Below are 17,020 nucleotides of genomic sequence, written 5' to 3' on the forward strand. Positions count from 1 at the left end.
ACTTTTTAAGGTCTCTTGGTCTTCTCACCCAAAGCTCTTTCACAATGTAGGCTGAAGTGCTTGTTTTCAGTGTGAGAAAACCTCCCTCTTAAGACCTAAAAGTTCCCTAAAAGTAACATCTGAAGAAACTTTCCTCAAAAGTATATTCCTTGTCATTTGGACTTCTAAGAGTTTGACCTTTATCAGTGGCTTCTATACGTCTACTTTATTTTCAAATCAGCTGTAGCTTGACTTATCCAGGCAATGCAACAGAATTGAAAGGCAGAATGTATTTACAAGGCTTTTGCAACGAGTCCTTGCGCTTTGCTTTTATCTGTGCTGCCATGGTTGTTGTGAAGCGCTGGTTGAAGCCAAGAAAACCAATACTTTAAAGATAAAGAGAAATGCTGCCACAATGCTGACTTTAGTCGTTACGGAAAAGCTTCTGAAGGTCTTATACTTCATCACTCCACATTTCTTTAAGCTACAACCCCTCCTTTTCCCTCTCTCAGCCCTTAGAACACACTCATGTCTTCGTAGAGCCATAAAAGAGATGAAAATACATTAGAGGTTTTAAGTTAAATTAGTGGTAGTGGTGCACTCGTCTCTAGAGTACATCCAGTCCAAAAAGCTAGCAGAAAAAAGCTGAGACACATTAAAGGGCCCATGTCCTGCTTTTCTGGTTATTACCCGTCCCCTTGTGTGTTATGAAGGTTTTTATGCATTTAGGTCTGCAGAGTCACAAACCCTCAAAGTGCACCCTGTAGCGAGTAAAACTCTAACACAGAAAAGACCTGTCTATGCTGCCCCAGAACGCCTCGTTGGAGATTTTCTTTTTCCATTTGTTTCTTCCGGGAACCAAGTGACGTCATGCAGTTCCCGGAACCAAAATGGACCAATCCGCGGAGCTCCTCACACACCAGGACCTTTAGCGTACATTTTCAACTAACAGGGAGTCCCATTGACTTGCATAGAGCTCCCTGGTTGGTAATAGACGAGTTGGGATCGCGGAGAAATGCTCTCCGCAGACCCATTCTCACAGCGTTATAAACCTTTTTCTTACTCAATATCAAGCCACACTTATTGTTTTTACTTTGGCTGTGAGTGTTTGTGTGTGCTCAGGATGAGTTTCGCGCTGTCCCGCTGTATCTCCGACCCGGAAACCACACCAGTAAGCCAGCTCACTGAGCAGCGAGCCTCGCAACGTCCCGACCAATCAGAGCACACTGGGCTCACAGGGAGGGGGGGGGGGGGGGCAGGAGCTCCAACAAGCCGTTTAGGACAGAGAGTGAATACACATACTATACAGAGATGCTGTATGAGAAACCAATGTGAGTTTGGAAAATTGAACAATCTATTTTAGTAGACCTCAACAATGGAAATATGATTAGTGGAAATGGCCATGACATGGGACCTTTAAATAATGGTCTAATGAGTTATAACCAAAATCAGCAAAACAACTAAAACAACTATTCAGAGGACACACAACAGAAATGAAACAGTAGGAATAGAATACCTGGTTTGACCAAAATGTACCTGGTAGTAAAAAACCAAAGATCTTTGTGGTTCTGTGATCACTGAGCTATCTATATGGACTGTAACTGTTGATTATAATGCGGCATACACAGGACACCTGAAGGTCAAGTGTTAAGGCTGTTACACACTGGAGGTATTTGTTTCGTGCATTAATACATTGACTCAGAACGCTTATATTACGGCGTCAGAAAAAAAGGCATCTGTTGTGATTTTTTCCTACAAAAACTCTGTAGGTTGAACCAAGACAGCAAACGTTGTTACTTATTTCAACCTTTACCAACCAGCAAATTGGATAAATTCCTTCTATGTATACCTTTCACAATAAAAGCTCCAGACATATAATGTTCAGCTGAGTATTTCACGGTTTGGAGTTGTTTATCCGTGTGTAAAGGCCTTGAATGTAAAGAAAGTGGCTTTACTATGTCCGGGTATTTCTCCTGTCACTTTAGTAAAACGATGCAAGGAGCAGCGGCATCATCACTGCAGGGGATGAGGAGCAGAACAGACATTGAGAGGGCCGCCATGAAGGGAAGGCCACAGGAGACAGGAGGGGAAAAATAACATAAAGAAAAAGAGGTCATCACAAAACCCTGGCAGCATCTGTGGCAAAGGCTGCCATTCATCCAATGGCCTTTTAAAGCGCTGCAGGCAGGGCCGAGCAGATAACCTCCTCTGCAGAGTGCGTGTCTCTCAGGAGACGCTCAGCCTTTCGCTCCCTCGCACTGCCTGCAGCTACTGATCCATCCAACTGTCCAGAAAATAACCACAGTCCTAAAAGGCTGCCGGGACGCTGCGTGAATTAGCTAACCCCGAGGAGCAAAGGGACGAGGATGACAGGATGTTGACAGAAATAAACAAAATTAATTATGGAAGCTACATGCTGTTGGCAAAACCTGCAAAACCTCCATGCTGTTTTACCCTGAGAGTTGAAGCATAATGTCAAAGTACTGGCTTAATGTATACAAAAACATGTTATAACTTATACTCTGCATTACATTAAAGGTGGGGTAGGTAAGTTTAAGAAACCGGCTCGAGATACACTTTTTGTTATATTCCATGGAATGCTCTTAACATCCCGATAGCAATGAATATCTTAAGTGCTTTGACAAAAAAATCCATAAAAAAATGTCATCTGTGGAAGCCGTAGTACTGTAAAAAGCACGACCAATCATTTGAGCCGGCCCGGCTAAAATAACTGGATGGCCTACCTGCCTGTCAGCCTTCCATCTGTGCACAAACTTATCTCGTGCCCTCATTGGTCATGTGCGCGTTCGTGTGTGTTGGAGGAGGGGCTCTGTAAGGAAGTGGCAGATTTGTTCCGGCTGTGTATTTTCAAATTCTAGCGCACTCGAGCTGGTTTCTCCAAAATTACCTACCCCACCTTTAATGCACAACAATATCTGTTTTCCTTTTCTTTTTTTTTTTTTTATTACTACCGATTTTTATTCCATATTTTATTCCATTTCTATGTAAATACTGTTATATTTCACTATATTTTTTATTGTTTTTAATATTTTTCTAGTTCTCTATTTGTGTTTTTAAATGTTTGTTTTACTTTAATGTAGGGAGGCGTGTGGCGCAGTGGGCTAGTGCATTGGTGTTCGGATCAGGGGGGTCACAGGTTCAAACCCCACTGCAGTCAGCATGTCTTTGTGTCCCTGTCTCCGCCAAGACACTTCACCCCAAATTGCTCCTGTGGGGATTGTCCACAGTATTGAGTATGTAAGTCGCTTTGGATAGAAGCGTCTAACAAGTAACATGTAATGTAATGTAATGTAATGTAATGTATGCACCACGACATCAAGTCAAATTCCTCGTACGTGTCAACCTACCTGGTAATAAAGCCGTTTCTGATTCTCACCAAAAACAGATTTTTAGCCTTGTTCATCTAAGCAAATTCGAGAAAGTAATATCATTCTTTTCCTTTTAAAAACAATCCCATGAGTTAATGTCGAGTAGTTGTTTATCATGGCAACATAACAGTCTTTTTCCCAAACAGTGGACATTGAGTCACACAGGAAGAGGGGGAGGAGAAATAAGGAATGACTTGCAATTACTCCCAATGGTCTTAATATTATTATCCGTCAAAATACCAATACGTTTTAGAATGTTATTGTCTGAAACCCTACAGCTAGCCTTTCGCTCAAAAGCTATTTATTATTTATAGCCTGATAGATTTTTTTGAGGGCAATTCAACTATGACTGATTTTGTCTTAAATAACATAAACTCAGTATACGATAAATACAAAAGAAAGTCCACATTTGTACGTAGAGGAACATTTAAAAAATAAACTCAATGTTTCTGTGATCATGGTTACTTATTTATTGGTGGACATACAAACCAGTGTTCACTTACAGTCTCTGCAAAAAGCTAAAATATATTAGCCACAGAGATTTATGAGTCTAGTTCCAATATAATCCTGTATGTGTCATTTACAACACGTGTAAGTTATGTGCACCGAGACCAGGGTGAAGTCTATTTGTCAAAATTGGTGTTGTTTTCAGCGTAGTCAGATTGGAGGTGTCTCCTGAGTTTTTATACACACACACACACCAACACACACACACAACACACACACACACACACACACACACCACAACACACACACACACACACACACACACACACACACACACACACACACACACACACAAACACACACACACACACACACACACACACACACACACACACACACAACACACACACACACACACACACACACACACACACACACACACACACACACACACACACACACACACACACACACACACACACACACACACACACACACACACACACACACACACACACACACACACACACACACACACACACACACACACACACACACACACACACACACACACACACACACACACACACACACACACACACACACACACACACACACACACACACACACACACACACACACACACCAACTGGAGACACCAGTAGTGACCTTTACTGTGCTGTGGCCCAGTGAAGTGTGTTTATTTTAGACAGAAAAAAAACACACACACCATACACACTCTCACACAACCCACGGGGAGTTTTTTTTGGTTGGTTGAACACATGAGTGCCTTCCAGTTATTGCCGTGGGCCAGATTGAGAGGCAGTATTTCAACCTTTAGCTTGTTTGGCTGCTGAGGAGCACAACCAGTGGTCTGTCAAGAGTCTCAATTAAAGAGAGGACCTGCAGCAAACACAACGGAGAGGTAACACAACCGACAGGAAACACTACTGACAACCGAGAGGAATTATATTATATTATTATTGTTGCTGATGGTTGTGGTAGAGGAGTTGTAAATGTTGCACTAAAATTTGTATCATGGTCGGTAGCGTCTGGAGCACGAACGCAACCCTGTGATCCGCCATTGTTGTTGTTGTTGTTGGCGAAACGCATCAGCAATGACGCGGGGGTGAGCAGGAGAGGTGGGGAGAGGCGGGGCTATGGCGTCATCGATTTCAGGAAATGATCGTATAGGGCGTACACACGGAGCCGCAAGCGTTTCGTCCCCAGACCTACCCACCTTGGGAGCCGTTATCAAAGTGTATCGGATTTGGGCTCGTGTGGACGAACCGTCTATACGATAGAGAACGTTAGCGGATTCAACTGATATCGTCTCCGTGTGGACGGGGCCTTAGACGACAGACTCAAATAAAGGGCAGTAAGATTACTAAACAGCTAACTGATAAGTATGCAAAGTGTTGTGATTTCCTTTTATAAATTGGTGGCTAATCGATAGCAACATGCATTTCTTGCCTTTTTCCACAAATGAAATAAATATCCTGTCCAATGTTGGGCAAGTGACATAGAAAATGTAATACATGACTCATTAATTATTACATATGGAAATAGCTTCTTCTCCCTGGCACTGTTTCTAAGTCAACCATTGTAGTGCTATCCCAATGTAGGTCTCAAATTAAATTAAATTCTCTTGTGATAAATATTTGTATTAGAGAGAATACAACCCACATTAAACAGCATGCCACGTTAATAAGGAACGGTTAATACCAGATTATAAAACTGAAAATGCATTCCCATAATGCATTCATTGATCTTAGAACAGTGCATCAGTGTACTACATTACAGAAATCTTGTAGCCAGCATGTCCTTTGGAACTGGATTCAATGATAAGGCCTTGGTACAAACTCCACCTCTGGCTCATTGGCGTATAATGGGGCTGTGATTAAATTAAACTCCATAATGTCTAACATGAGTCAGGGAGCATCTTAAGGCTGACAATCACAGACAGTGAGCTCCAAATGAGCTCCTGATGAGCTGGAGAATCTTATCTTAGAAAGGTCATTTTATTCCAGGGGATGTTTAAGTTATTATGTTCAGACAGATCTGTGTGGACAAAGACCTTGTGGGCTGTTCTGAGAGAAGTTCAGGAAAATGTGTGCTAGAGTTCCTTTGCAAGAATAAGTCATTCAAAAATGTTGCTTTAACCCAAAAATATATAATTTGAAGACGTTATAAAATCTGACTTTTTCACCCTCTCTTGGTCTTTCTTTTCTATCATCTATATTCTGCAGGTCATGGACTCTTCTTGACTCAAAGTATGCTGAATGTGTCTGTCGGCGAACAGCAATATCCCAACTGGATTTCACCTGCACTGGATTTAGAAACAGAAAGATATAACCGTTCTTGTGCGTCAGCCTCAATAGCAGTGTGCTGGTTATAGACAGCTGAGCTGAGTGCTAAGAGATGGAGACAGGGATTGGAAATGACAGGAGGAGAGATGGATGCCACGGTCGCCTCTAGGTGTATTTAATTTTAGATTTAAAAAAAAAAAAAGGGGTATATCTACAATATCTCCAGGGGCAGGAAGCTGATGTTTGACAGCTGATAAAGGATTGCCTTATTGTCCTTCAAAAGCAACAAAGAAGCAGATTAGGACATGAAGATGAGGGCATATTACATTTGAAGGGGCCAAATTATATTTTGGGGGGTTTACCCTTTCCTGTAGTGTGTTATATAGGTTTTTGTTCATTACATTACATGTTACTTGTTCATGTGAAAGGTCTGCAAAGGCTAAAATCCCAAAGTCCGTAAAACACTGACATCACTATGTAACACTCACTCTTCTATTGGCTTGCGCTCCAACACATTATACGTGATAGGCTAAGGGAACGGACATCTTGAAGCGGTCGACCAAACAGAGCCGGCTAGCTAACCAATCAGAGCAGACTGGGCTCTGGTTTCAGACAGAGGGTGAAAAGAGGTGCTGCAGCACAGGCAGTATGAGAAAAATAAAGAGCTTTTTGAACATTAAAGCATGGAGACATGTCCCAGTTGAGGCACCAACTACAAATATGAACCTAAAAATGAGCATTAAACGTCCTCTTAAGATTACGACACATACTGTAGCCCTAAAGTAACACAGAGAACATCCTACACTTGAAACAAATAATCAATCAACTTGGCAGAATATTATTATTGATGTTGGGTCCAACATGTCACTATCAGTCAGCGTGTACATTACTAGACGGATCATATGTGAGCTGCACAAACTGTATTCATGGAGCAGTGTTGACAAGCGGGTAAATGCAAAGGATTCTGGGTGAAATATTGTTTGTGACTGAAATTGTTGCACCACGACGAAAAGCTGTTACAGGAGGCCAGACGTTGGAGGGAAGCGTAATCAGTCTGCCCTTCAGATACCTAATCAATGTGCAATTCAATTATTATTGCAGCAGAGCACTTCATTTGAAATCTGTATACAATATGTTACGGTTATTGAATGCGATTTTGATTTAGACCTAAGATGTCACTTATACTGATGCTGTATATAATTAATTAGCTTGTCTTCTGAGACAGATTACCCACGGTACTAGTGCTGCACAAATATATTATTATCATCCTGTAGTGTTATTGATATTTAAACTTTTTGGATTGTTGGATCCCTGAAGGTCCTTTAAAATGAAACAAAAATATATTGGATTACATTATGTTTAAGCCCTTGAACTCATCCTTTTAAAATGTAACATATTAAGTGGATTATAACTTAAACAGCCATCCAAGTAAAAGACTATTAAAATCGATCAATGGAAGGTTTTCTCAGGACAAACCCATCTACAATTTCTGTTTGTCAGCACTTATTTACTACTGTGAATGTGTTTCACGTCCAGAGTCATTTATTCAGCGCCTTGACCTTTTAAACAATTTGTCAAATACTGAACACAGCCTGTACACTTCCCTCTAACGCTTTATTTACAACAAAGACTTAATGCCTCGAATTCAAAGCTGCCTACATTAACTAAGGATATACACACAGTTATTAAATTAGACGCTGATTGAATATGGTCAACGCTAATGGAAGATAACAAGCAGATGGCATTGTGCTCATATCTCTTGCTCTTTGCTATTGAAGTGTTTGCTGTTGAAATGGACAAACATATTTTGTAATAGCGTTTCATGAAACATACCCGAATGATAGTTGGTTGTCTGCCAAAGTAGTAGGTTGAGAATATAAACACAGTTGCCTGCCAACATTTTGGGAAGAGCTATGGGTGTTAGTGTTCGTCAGGAGTTGAGCAATAACTGTCTTCAAGTGTTTAGTAGATAAATGCTATACTGTAATCAAAAATGGAAAAGAGTGCATTAAAATGTGTTTGAATTTGGAGCAACATCCAGTCAAAGGAAGCACAGCTGGAGCAAGAGTTGGTTTCCTTCAAGGAAATGACAACAGAAGGGACAGATTCAACCTCCCCCATCGCCCATAAATAGAGATCCAGCCCATCAGCAACGTTCCCATTTAACCTCTCTGAAGAGTATAACTATGGGTTGTCCAGTCTTAATAAAAGATTGTTTAAAAATCCATTCTCAAGTCGTTAACTGGAAATAATAGGTCCATCTTGCACAACTAAGGATTTCCCAACCTTTTCTGACCCATCATCCTGTGTTATCATAAACATTGGCACTAGTATATCGAGTTTATTGAGATAAGAGTATGATTTTTTTATTTTTAGAAGATATAGTTGACTGTGAAAGGACTACAGAACTGTATATATTATATACTAAGTGTGGGGGAAACTTCTTCTGAAGCAATTGGAGTCAGGACTCAGAGAGACACGAGGAGAGCTGGAGCTTTGATGGCAAACACGGACGGTTTATTTGGAGCTTCGGCCGGAGAATTCACAAGACATGTCATGGTGCCACAATCGATTCTGAAGAACCCTTCTGTCGCTCGAGGTTTTAACTAGTTCAGAGTGGAATAATCAACATTCTTCATCAGCGAGACTACACAAATATGGACCCTGAATCTAACTGCTGTCGTCCATAGAAAATAATGTGCACCAGGGAACCTACGTCCCTAAAAAGAAGGGCTTCTAGATGTCTCTGAACAGTAAACTATCTCATGTCGGCTTGTGCTCGGTCATAAGCTGGCAACAACAATGCGCCCCAGCTGCCCCTCCTTAAGAGAGATAGCAGCGATACCCAAGGCCGTAGACCTATGCCATGGGAAAGAGACAGAAAATGAGGAACTGTGTCAAAGGTTGAATACCTTAGCAAATTATTCCCTAACACTACGGATTAAATGATTAGGGGATTAGTTAATTGACAGATAATCAGCTCACATTCCCTCAATTCTGTGGATTTGCTTTCTTTCTTTCTTTCTTTCTTTCTTTGTCTTTTGGTGATACAAAATGTAATATATTTGAGTATATAGTTGGTCGGACTAAACAAGCAATTAGTAGATATCCTCTTAAAGAACCTTGATTCACCGAATAATTCATAGACTAATTGAGAAAGTAATACAAATCTATAGTTGCATGAATATGATTAATGTGGGAAATAAACACGAGAGTCCTCTGAGGCAAGCTTGTGTCATATTAATATAAATAGTTCTATATAGCCATGCCTTATGGAGAGGTCTGGTAATACAGTATGTATCATGTTTATGTGGATCAATTTTAAAATGAAATGCTGAACCTTCTAACTCCAAAGAGCAAACGTTATATTCCCACTTCCCTCTGGTCAGTTTGAATCCAGCTAACTGTGAATCAGGGAAATAGCCTCAGGTATGGAAAGTGGCTTTATTGCATAATATTCCAGGTCAGGCTAATATTATCATCATACATCATGTTCTATAGGAGTTGGAAACGGCTGTTACGAGGCCCCGAGGCCAAGCTGTCTTTATTTACTGATGGGAGTAGGTCTGAGGAAGCAGTCGACTAAAACCTATTTACTTTTCTATAGCGGCGTCATGAGGGATGGAGAGAGACGGCGAACAGAGAGAGAGACTAACACAAGGAGCTACACAGGCTAATCTAACAATTAGTATTCACACAGCTGCTTTCCTCTTTCTTCCTGCATTTACATATGATAAATTCCAGTAATGAAACAGTGGATGGAATTTACACAAAGCTGATTGAATTTCCTCATTAAACATAAGAAGGAAATCATTAAAAATGAGCCCTGTAAATCTTCCACACTGTATAATGGAATTGACTTAGTGGGGTTTTTGGCATTTTCCCCAGGGTGAGGACTGAAATTATGCATTTCAATCATAGGTACTTCAATGAGAAACACCCTTTTTTCAATACTACACTATAGGGCTTTTGTACCACATTTGACACAAGCCATTGCTTTCTTTCATTACAAGATACAAGGTGAAGTCTTGACAACAAATGTATCTTGTTGCATAAAAAGTGTTTACCTCAGTATACCAGAAAAGATGGTCCTTTCTCTGTGTGTGTGCAGTAGACCGGTGACCTGTCTATCCTCTTTTGACAGGTAAAGCTTTACAAACAGTTTGTTGTAAAGAGACATAAAGGAGGCTAAACATCAGAGGAGCCATTTAACTTCCTGAATCAAACAACACAGTCCTGACCCAAGACTGTGGCTTCCAACATTGTTTGTAACACCCTGCTTATATATGCGCAAAGTACTGTCATAATGTCACTTGATGTTGTTCCAGAAACAAAGTAGATACAGGAAAATCAACGTTTCAGCTATAGCACCTTGACACAAACAATGCAAACTCTGTGAACTGATGATGAAAGATACAGAAAGAGTTCAGAGACATGATGTTCAGAAATGACTGCTAAGATTAGACAGAAAACTCATTCTGTAATCTCTAAACAAACCAACACATCTGCACATAAAATATCACAATAAACAGCCAATCACATCCCTTGGAGGTCAACTGCTGCAATCAAAATACAAAATGTATGCTTAGGTTTGTTGATATGAGACTTTAAAAACTAATAGCAGGTGAAGGGGAGGTGAGGTTTTGTGTTGCTAATGTTTGTGCCACGTTGAAGGTTCAGAATAGTGTAGTTGTTGATGCATTAGAATAGTGCATACGTACATCAGATGAACTTTTGTCATTACTTAAAGGGGACCTATCATGCAAAGTGCACTTTTGTACGTCTTTTATACATGAATATGTGTCCCCGGTGTTCCAGGGAACTCACCAAGTGTCAGAAAACACAACCCTCTCTATTTTCCTCCATACCCAAATCTCTAAAAAAGGGGCTGCAACGGATCTGATAAAAACTGATCCAGATTTGAACACTGTCCTGACGTCAGGACGGTGGCGCTACGGCTATTGGGCCAACTCCACCAATCAGGAGGAGACAGCCACGGCCATTGCTGTAGTACATATGCCAGGCCTGTAGGTGGTGCTGTTCTCACAGAATCAGCCCTTGCTAAAACAGGGATAAAAAATGTCAAATTGAGCAAAATGAGGCATGGCTAAAATGCATGATCTGTTTGGTATTTTGAAAAAAAAAAAAGTATAAATATGCCTTATATAGGTATGGTCCTACACTATATTATTCAAATATAGCATGATAGGTCCACTTTAAATGTTCTCAACAGCTGCACAAATTCATCATTTTATATTAGGAATCAATTGAATGGCTGTGTATGAAGTGACATTGGTTACTTGTGGTTGGGAACACTTAACTCTACAGTTTCCCTCAAGTCTTAAAAGTATTTTAGTGTCTCTGAGCTCTTTGTTTTGGTTTAACGGCCAAACACTGCACTGTTTGGGTCCACTCCCACTGCTCACATTAACCTAATTCCAGCAGAAAAGCACTCTAAGCCACTAGCACAACACCAAACAACTAGCTGAATGGAGCATTTAGCAGCTATAGAGCCACTTAATTCCTTAAAGAGTGAAGCAAACAGATCTAGAAGGGGACCTTATACTCCCGTTACAATAGCAGAAACACACGTCTGATGGATGTGTCAATGAACAACTGTTTACTGAAATGTTAACAAGGTGATAATGTCACCAAGATAAACATATCCTATTCACACCAATTTGAAACATGGCCATCTTTCCTCTTATTTCCACTAGTAATTCGAGGCAGTTTACTGTAGATTATCTAGAAGGAACTATATTGGTACTCTGACACAGACCTGCATCTTGACATAAAAGGGGAACATTAAAGAAATAAAAATAAACACGTAGAAAAAATTCAAACCGTATCACAAGTTTATTTGGTGATTTCTCTTATCAGCAGTGGGCGCACAGACACCTCTTTGAATGCCATCGCATCTAGTCAAGAGCTGCTCTAAACTGACACACACACACACACACACACACACACACACACACACACACACCACACACACACACAACACACACACACACACACACACCCACACACCACACACACACACACACACACCACACACACACACACACACACACACACAATTCCCGCTCTTATTAATCCAATCAGTCAGAAAGAATTACATACTCATGTGTACAAACAACACTTGGATTGGAGTACACACACTACACCTGACTGTCTCATTAAAGAGTTATTCTAAATATGATATCACTTACAAGATGGTATCCTCTAATTGGCTACATCAGAAGTGTCAGGACTCCTTTTAAAATATATAAGAGGCTGTTTTACCTCAACACTTTCAAGTCACGGTTCCCTTTATACCTTGGCACAATTAGGGAGAAAACCAAATACACTGCAGATGAAATGTGATTTTAATGAGTTGTATTGACCCTCTGCCATTGGCTCATGTGCCGTGGTAACAGAGCTGCAGGATTCTCTTCTTTAAGCTCCGTGTTTACTTTGGCGGCAATTATCCGAGTCCAGCTTTTAAGCCAACTATCTCAGCCAAATAAACACAAAGAGACAGCGCTACGAGCCACATGTAGAGTCTGTGTGTGTGTGTGTTTTTGTAGCTGAGTGGGATAAGAAAAGGACTTTAAAATGATGCAGTTAGTATCCTAGTTTAATTTGCTTCTGCTACACACACACACACACACACACACACACACACACACATACAGACAGAATCCAACTGGAGGAGGATCAGTCCGAGTAGAAACACCAACAATCGGCAAGCAGCACAAACAGAATCAAAATATATGATAAAGTTGACATTTAGAGGCATTCATAGATGGATGACTCTTACTGACGGCCAATTTGGCTGCTAATCTAAAGGTCAAGGCTGCTGGTGGCAGGGACAAGAGATCAATCGTGTGTGTGTGTGTGTGTGTGTGTGTGTGTGTGTGTGTGTGTGTGTGTATTTGGTCTCACACTCACCAAATAGATTGCTGGAGTGGCCTGTCTTGGAGACGGGCCTGAGCTCATTGGAACCCCAGGCGTAGCGCCGGTAGCTGTCCCACGCGTGTTTCATCATCTGTAAGGGAGGAGGAGGAGGAGGAAGAGAGGAGAAATGAATAGAGGACAATCAACTCTGAGCTGTGACAAAGACAGTTAAGTCGTTTTTTTAAAGCAAAACGGTGGGTTGTTTGTCTCAAAGATACCGGATGTTCCGAGGCTTGAGAAGAGAATTGGATAATGACATTTTGTTCTACAGATATGCTTTATTTTTTAAACAAAAACTATAGGTAAACACAAGTGTCTTATATCATTAAAAAACACGGTTTCAAAACAACCCGGAAGGAAGATAGTTTTTTGTTCCTTATTGGTGGACATATACATAAAAACAGTAATACATTTTGTTTGTGTCATCAAATAATCATGGTAAATGAAATCAAGCATCAGCAATCCATGTACGAAAGATCTTGTGGCATTAATCACTTTAACACCTGAAATTATTCAGTTTAGTTTAATTTTAGAACAAGCAACCACTCATATTTGAAAAGCTGGACGTCATGAACTTGAGGCATTTTTAATAAAAAACCTGCTTGATTGACCTGATTCATTATAAAAGCAGTTACCACATTTCCAAGTGGCTGATGTATTAAGCAACTCCGGTCTGCTGCTAAGTCATGTGAACATTTCCTGTAGGGTTACTTTAAGTGAACATTTGATAACCTTAGATATAGAAAAGAATCTGAGACGAACTACATTTTATATTAGTATTCTTCACAATGTTTAGTAACCAGTAATTCATGACTTTAGAGACATTTAAATCAAACTCTTTGTGCCAACATCACTGTGGAGTTATCCATTTATTTACTGACGCAACTCCTTTCAATTCTTACAACACAGTCTGCGTGAGCACCCATGCCTGATACCGCTATCCCAGATCCAATTCTCACGACTTGATCTGTCTCTACTGAAAAACTCAATGACAAAAAATCCAATCCCAGAAGTGGCAGATTGGGCCTGAAGCTCTGACATTAAGGACCTATTTGTTTGCACAATTCAACATCACACTGAAATCAATAAGTAACCACGAGAACAACATGTCAACACATTATCTGGAATGTAACCTATTCTAAACGTCTGTCAGTCCGTTATGATCAATCTGGATGATTGATTGGCTCATTTCTGCTAAAAAGTCAAACCCAGATATCCCTCGATTCCCTGTGAAAGGGAACATTTTCCTGTGCCGAGTCCCATTATCTGCTGCTGATAGAACCCAATTCCCCCAGCGGTAATCATTGAAGTTCCATCTTATTTTAATCTGGCGCTGGCTGGGGGGGCTTTATAGCACCGTGAACACTCGTTTCCAATCTAACACCCAGACTCTCATTTCAGAAGTGGCTCCTCCTCCAGCTCCACATTTGTCTGTCCTGCTAATCCAGGTTTCAATGCGTCTCTTTCCAGACCCTGCAACAGGATTATACGCACTAACACCCTTTATCCTACACCTTCAGACGGAGTATCTGTGCACACACTGATAGTGGGCCACTGTCATTTTGGCACGACACTGTCACCTATAGAGTGGTGCAGGAGGATGTGTTTTTGTAGGCCAACCTGAGAAGTGAAAATCAACAAAATGGGATTGGATTTTTCCAATTGTTTTCAAAATTCTGTGGCAAACACACTTTAGTTATAGTTATACGTATGGTTCAGAAGGAAAATCTACACTTATTAACACAGCTTTTATGAATTTGAGGCGTAAATGCGATCGGCAAAAGTAAAAAGCTAACGTTAGGCTATAAAGGAAATACTTCACAGTCACTACCGGTAAACTAAAGGCGGTTAATGCACAGGGGGATGACATTTAGTCGTGTTATTTAGTCACTTACTGGAAACCACTGACTGTATGACACGTAGATGCTTCAGACATTCATAAGTAAGGAATAAAATGATGTATTTCATGTTATAGAAGAACATGTTCAGATCTCTTTAGCTTGTGTTAACCACAGGTGTTTCAGGTGTTAACCTATATGACGTCTAACCTATAGGACACTTAGTTACTAGTTGAATAAATAACATGATGTATTTTTATCTACTCAAATCTTTGCTACAAACTGATGAATTACAACTTCACAAAAAAACCTATTATGCAAAATCCACTTTTTCATGTCTCTTCTACCTCAACATGCGTCCCCTCTTCTTCATGTCTCTTCTACCTCAACATGTGTCCCCCCTCTTCTTCATGTCTCTTCTACATCAACATGTGTCCCCTCTTCTTCATGTCTCTTCTACATCAACATGTGTCCCCTCTTCTTCATGTCTCTTCTACATCAACATGTGTCCCCTCTTCTTCATGTCTCTTCTACATCAACATGTGTCCCCTCTTCCTCATGTCTCTTCTACATCAACATGTGTCCCCTCTTCTTCATGTCTCTTCTACATCAACATGTGTCCCCTCTTCTTCATGTCTCTTCTACATCAACATGTGTCCCCTCTTCTTCATGTCTCTTCTACATCAACATGTGTCCCCTCTTCTTACATGTCCCCTCTTCTTCATGTCTCTTCTACATCAACATGTGTCCCCTCTTCTTCATGTCTCTTCTACATCAACATGTGTCCCCTCTTCTTCATGTCTCTTCTACATCAGCATGTGTCCCCCTCTTCTTCATCAACATGTGTCCCCTCTTCTTCATGTCTCTTCTACATCAACATGTGTCCCCCTCTTCTTCATGTCTCTTCTACATCAACATGTGTCCCCTCTTCTCCATGTCTCTTCTACATCAACATGTGTCCCCTCTTCTTCATGTCTCTTCTACATCAACATGTGTCCCCTCTTCTTCATGTCTCTTCTACATCAACATGTGTCCCCTCTTCTCCATGTCTCTTCTACATCAACATGTGTCCCCTCTGTGTAAAAAGGCTCTGAAAGTTTCAGGAACAAAGATTCTCTCTCTTTTTGTCCTGATCCATTTATATAAAAACATGTCTGAAAATGAGCTGATCAGATTTTGGCCACTTTATGATGTCATAACGATTTGTTTGGCTTGTCTAACCATTAGCCAATCAGCAACCAAGGTAACCCCCCCTGCTGAGTCATTGTTAGTAAGCTCACTTTAACTGAGAATTACAACCCAAACGACCAGAGCAGATGGTAAACCAGTGTGTCAATGAGTCGCTCTCTCAGTGTGACCTGTCGCCCGTAAACTAGACAATAAAAGGATCAATTTAGTCTTTCAGTCCATCAGGAAACCAGTTCAGTTGTTTCTTCAGTACTGCTACCTGTCTCGTACAACGGATAAGAGCTAAAGTGAGTTGCAATAAAATATGAATGAGTTTTTAATACCCACACGGTGAAAGGCTGCACTCGATTACAACCGCCATTAAAAAGAGACCCTCACAAGATCAAGTGGAGGCTGAGCACAGTGACACCTCGATCCACAGGTTGCTGGGTTTTTGTTTTTGATTAACTGAGATATAATTCAGTCTATAAAAGAAATGGGGAAATAAAATGGTCTTTATTAAGCCAAGGTCACATCTTAAAGTTGCTTGTGTTTTGCAACAGGTAATCCAAACACCTTAAAACGAAATGAGTCTGCCAATATACTGCAATTTACCTAGCCCAAATTGTGAGACAACATTTAGACATTTGTTGCAATATTAGGGTCTAAAACCTGGAAAGGATTTGCAAACATTGCCATCAAAATAACAGTTTAGCGATCACAGTATATCGGTGAGTAAGGCGTGCTGTTCTCTAACGCAGTGTGTTCATGTGGGGCCCAAACCATAAACATTCCCAGTGTGTTCATTGTTATAGGATTCATTGCTCAGGATCTCCATGTGTCGGCTGTAATTGGATTATCTGCTCAGGACTCTCCTGGCTGACCGCTGGTATTAGGATCTGCTGGCTGAAGCTATTTCAGACACACAGTCTCCGTATGCTAATAGGCTGCG

The 17,020-nt window shown here is 40.6% G+C and overlaps 1 protein-coding gene across 1 annotated transcript in view; it reads right to left on the reverse strand.

Annotated features, from left to right (window-relative positions):
- man1a1 (mannosidase, alpha, class 1A, member 1) overlaps window positions 1–17,020 on the reverse strand; it is a gene marked incomplete at its 3' end in the record, with an annotated part of 62,327 nt that overhangs the window by 11,586 nt on the left and 33,721 nt on the right. The window contains 1 exon segment of the mRNA XM_034135606.1: window positions 13,058–13,154. Within this exon segment, the coding sequence (XP_033991497.1) occupies window positions 13,058–13,154 (97 nt within the window).

This window comes from Trematomus bernacchii, unplaced genomic scaffold, assembly GCF_902827165.1.
Source record: "Trematomus bernacchii unplaced genomic scaffold, fTreBer1.1, whole genome shotgun sequence".
Taxonomy (NCBI): Eukaryota; Metazoa; Chordata; class Actinopteri; order Perciformes; family Nototheniidae; genus Trematomus; species Trematomus bernacchii.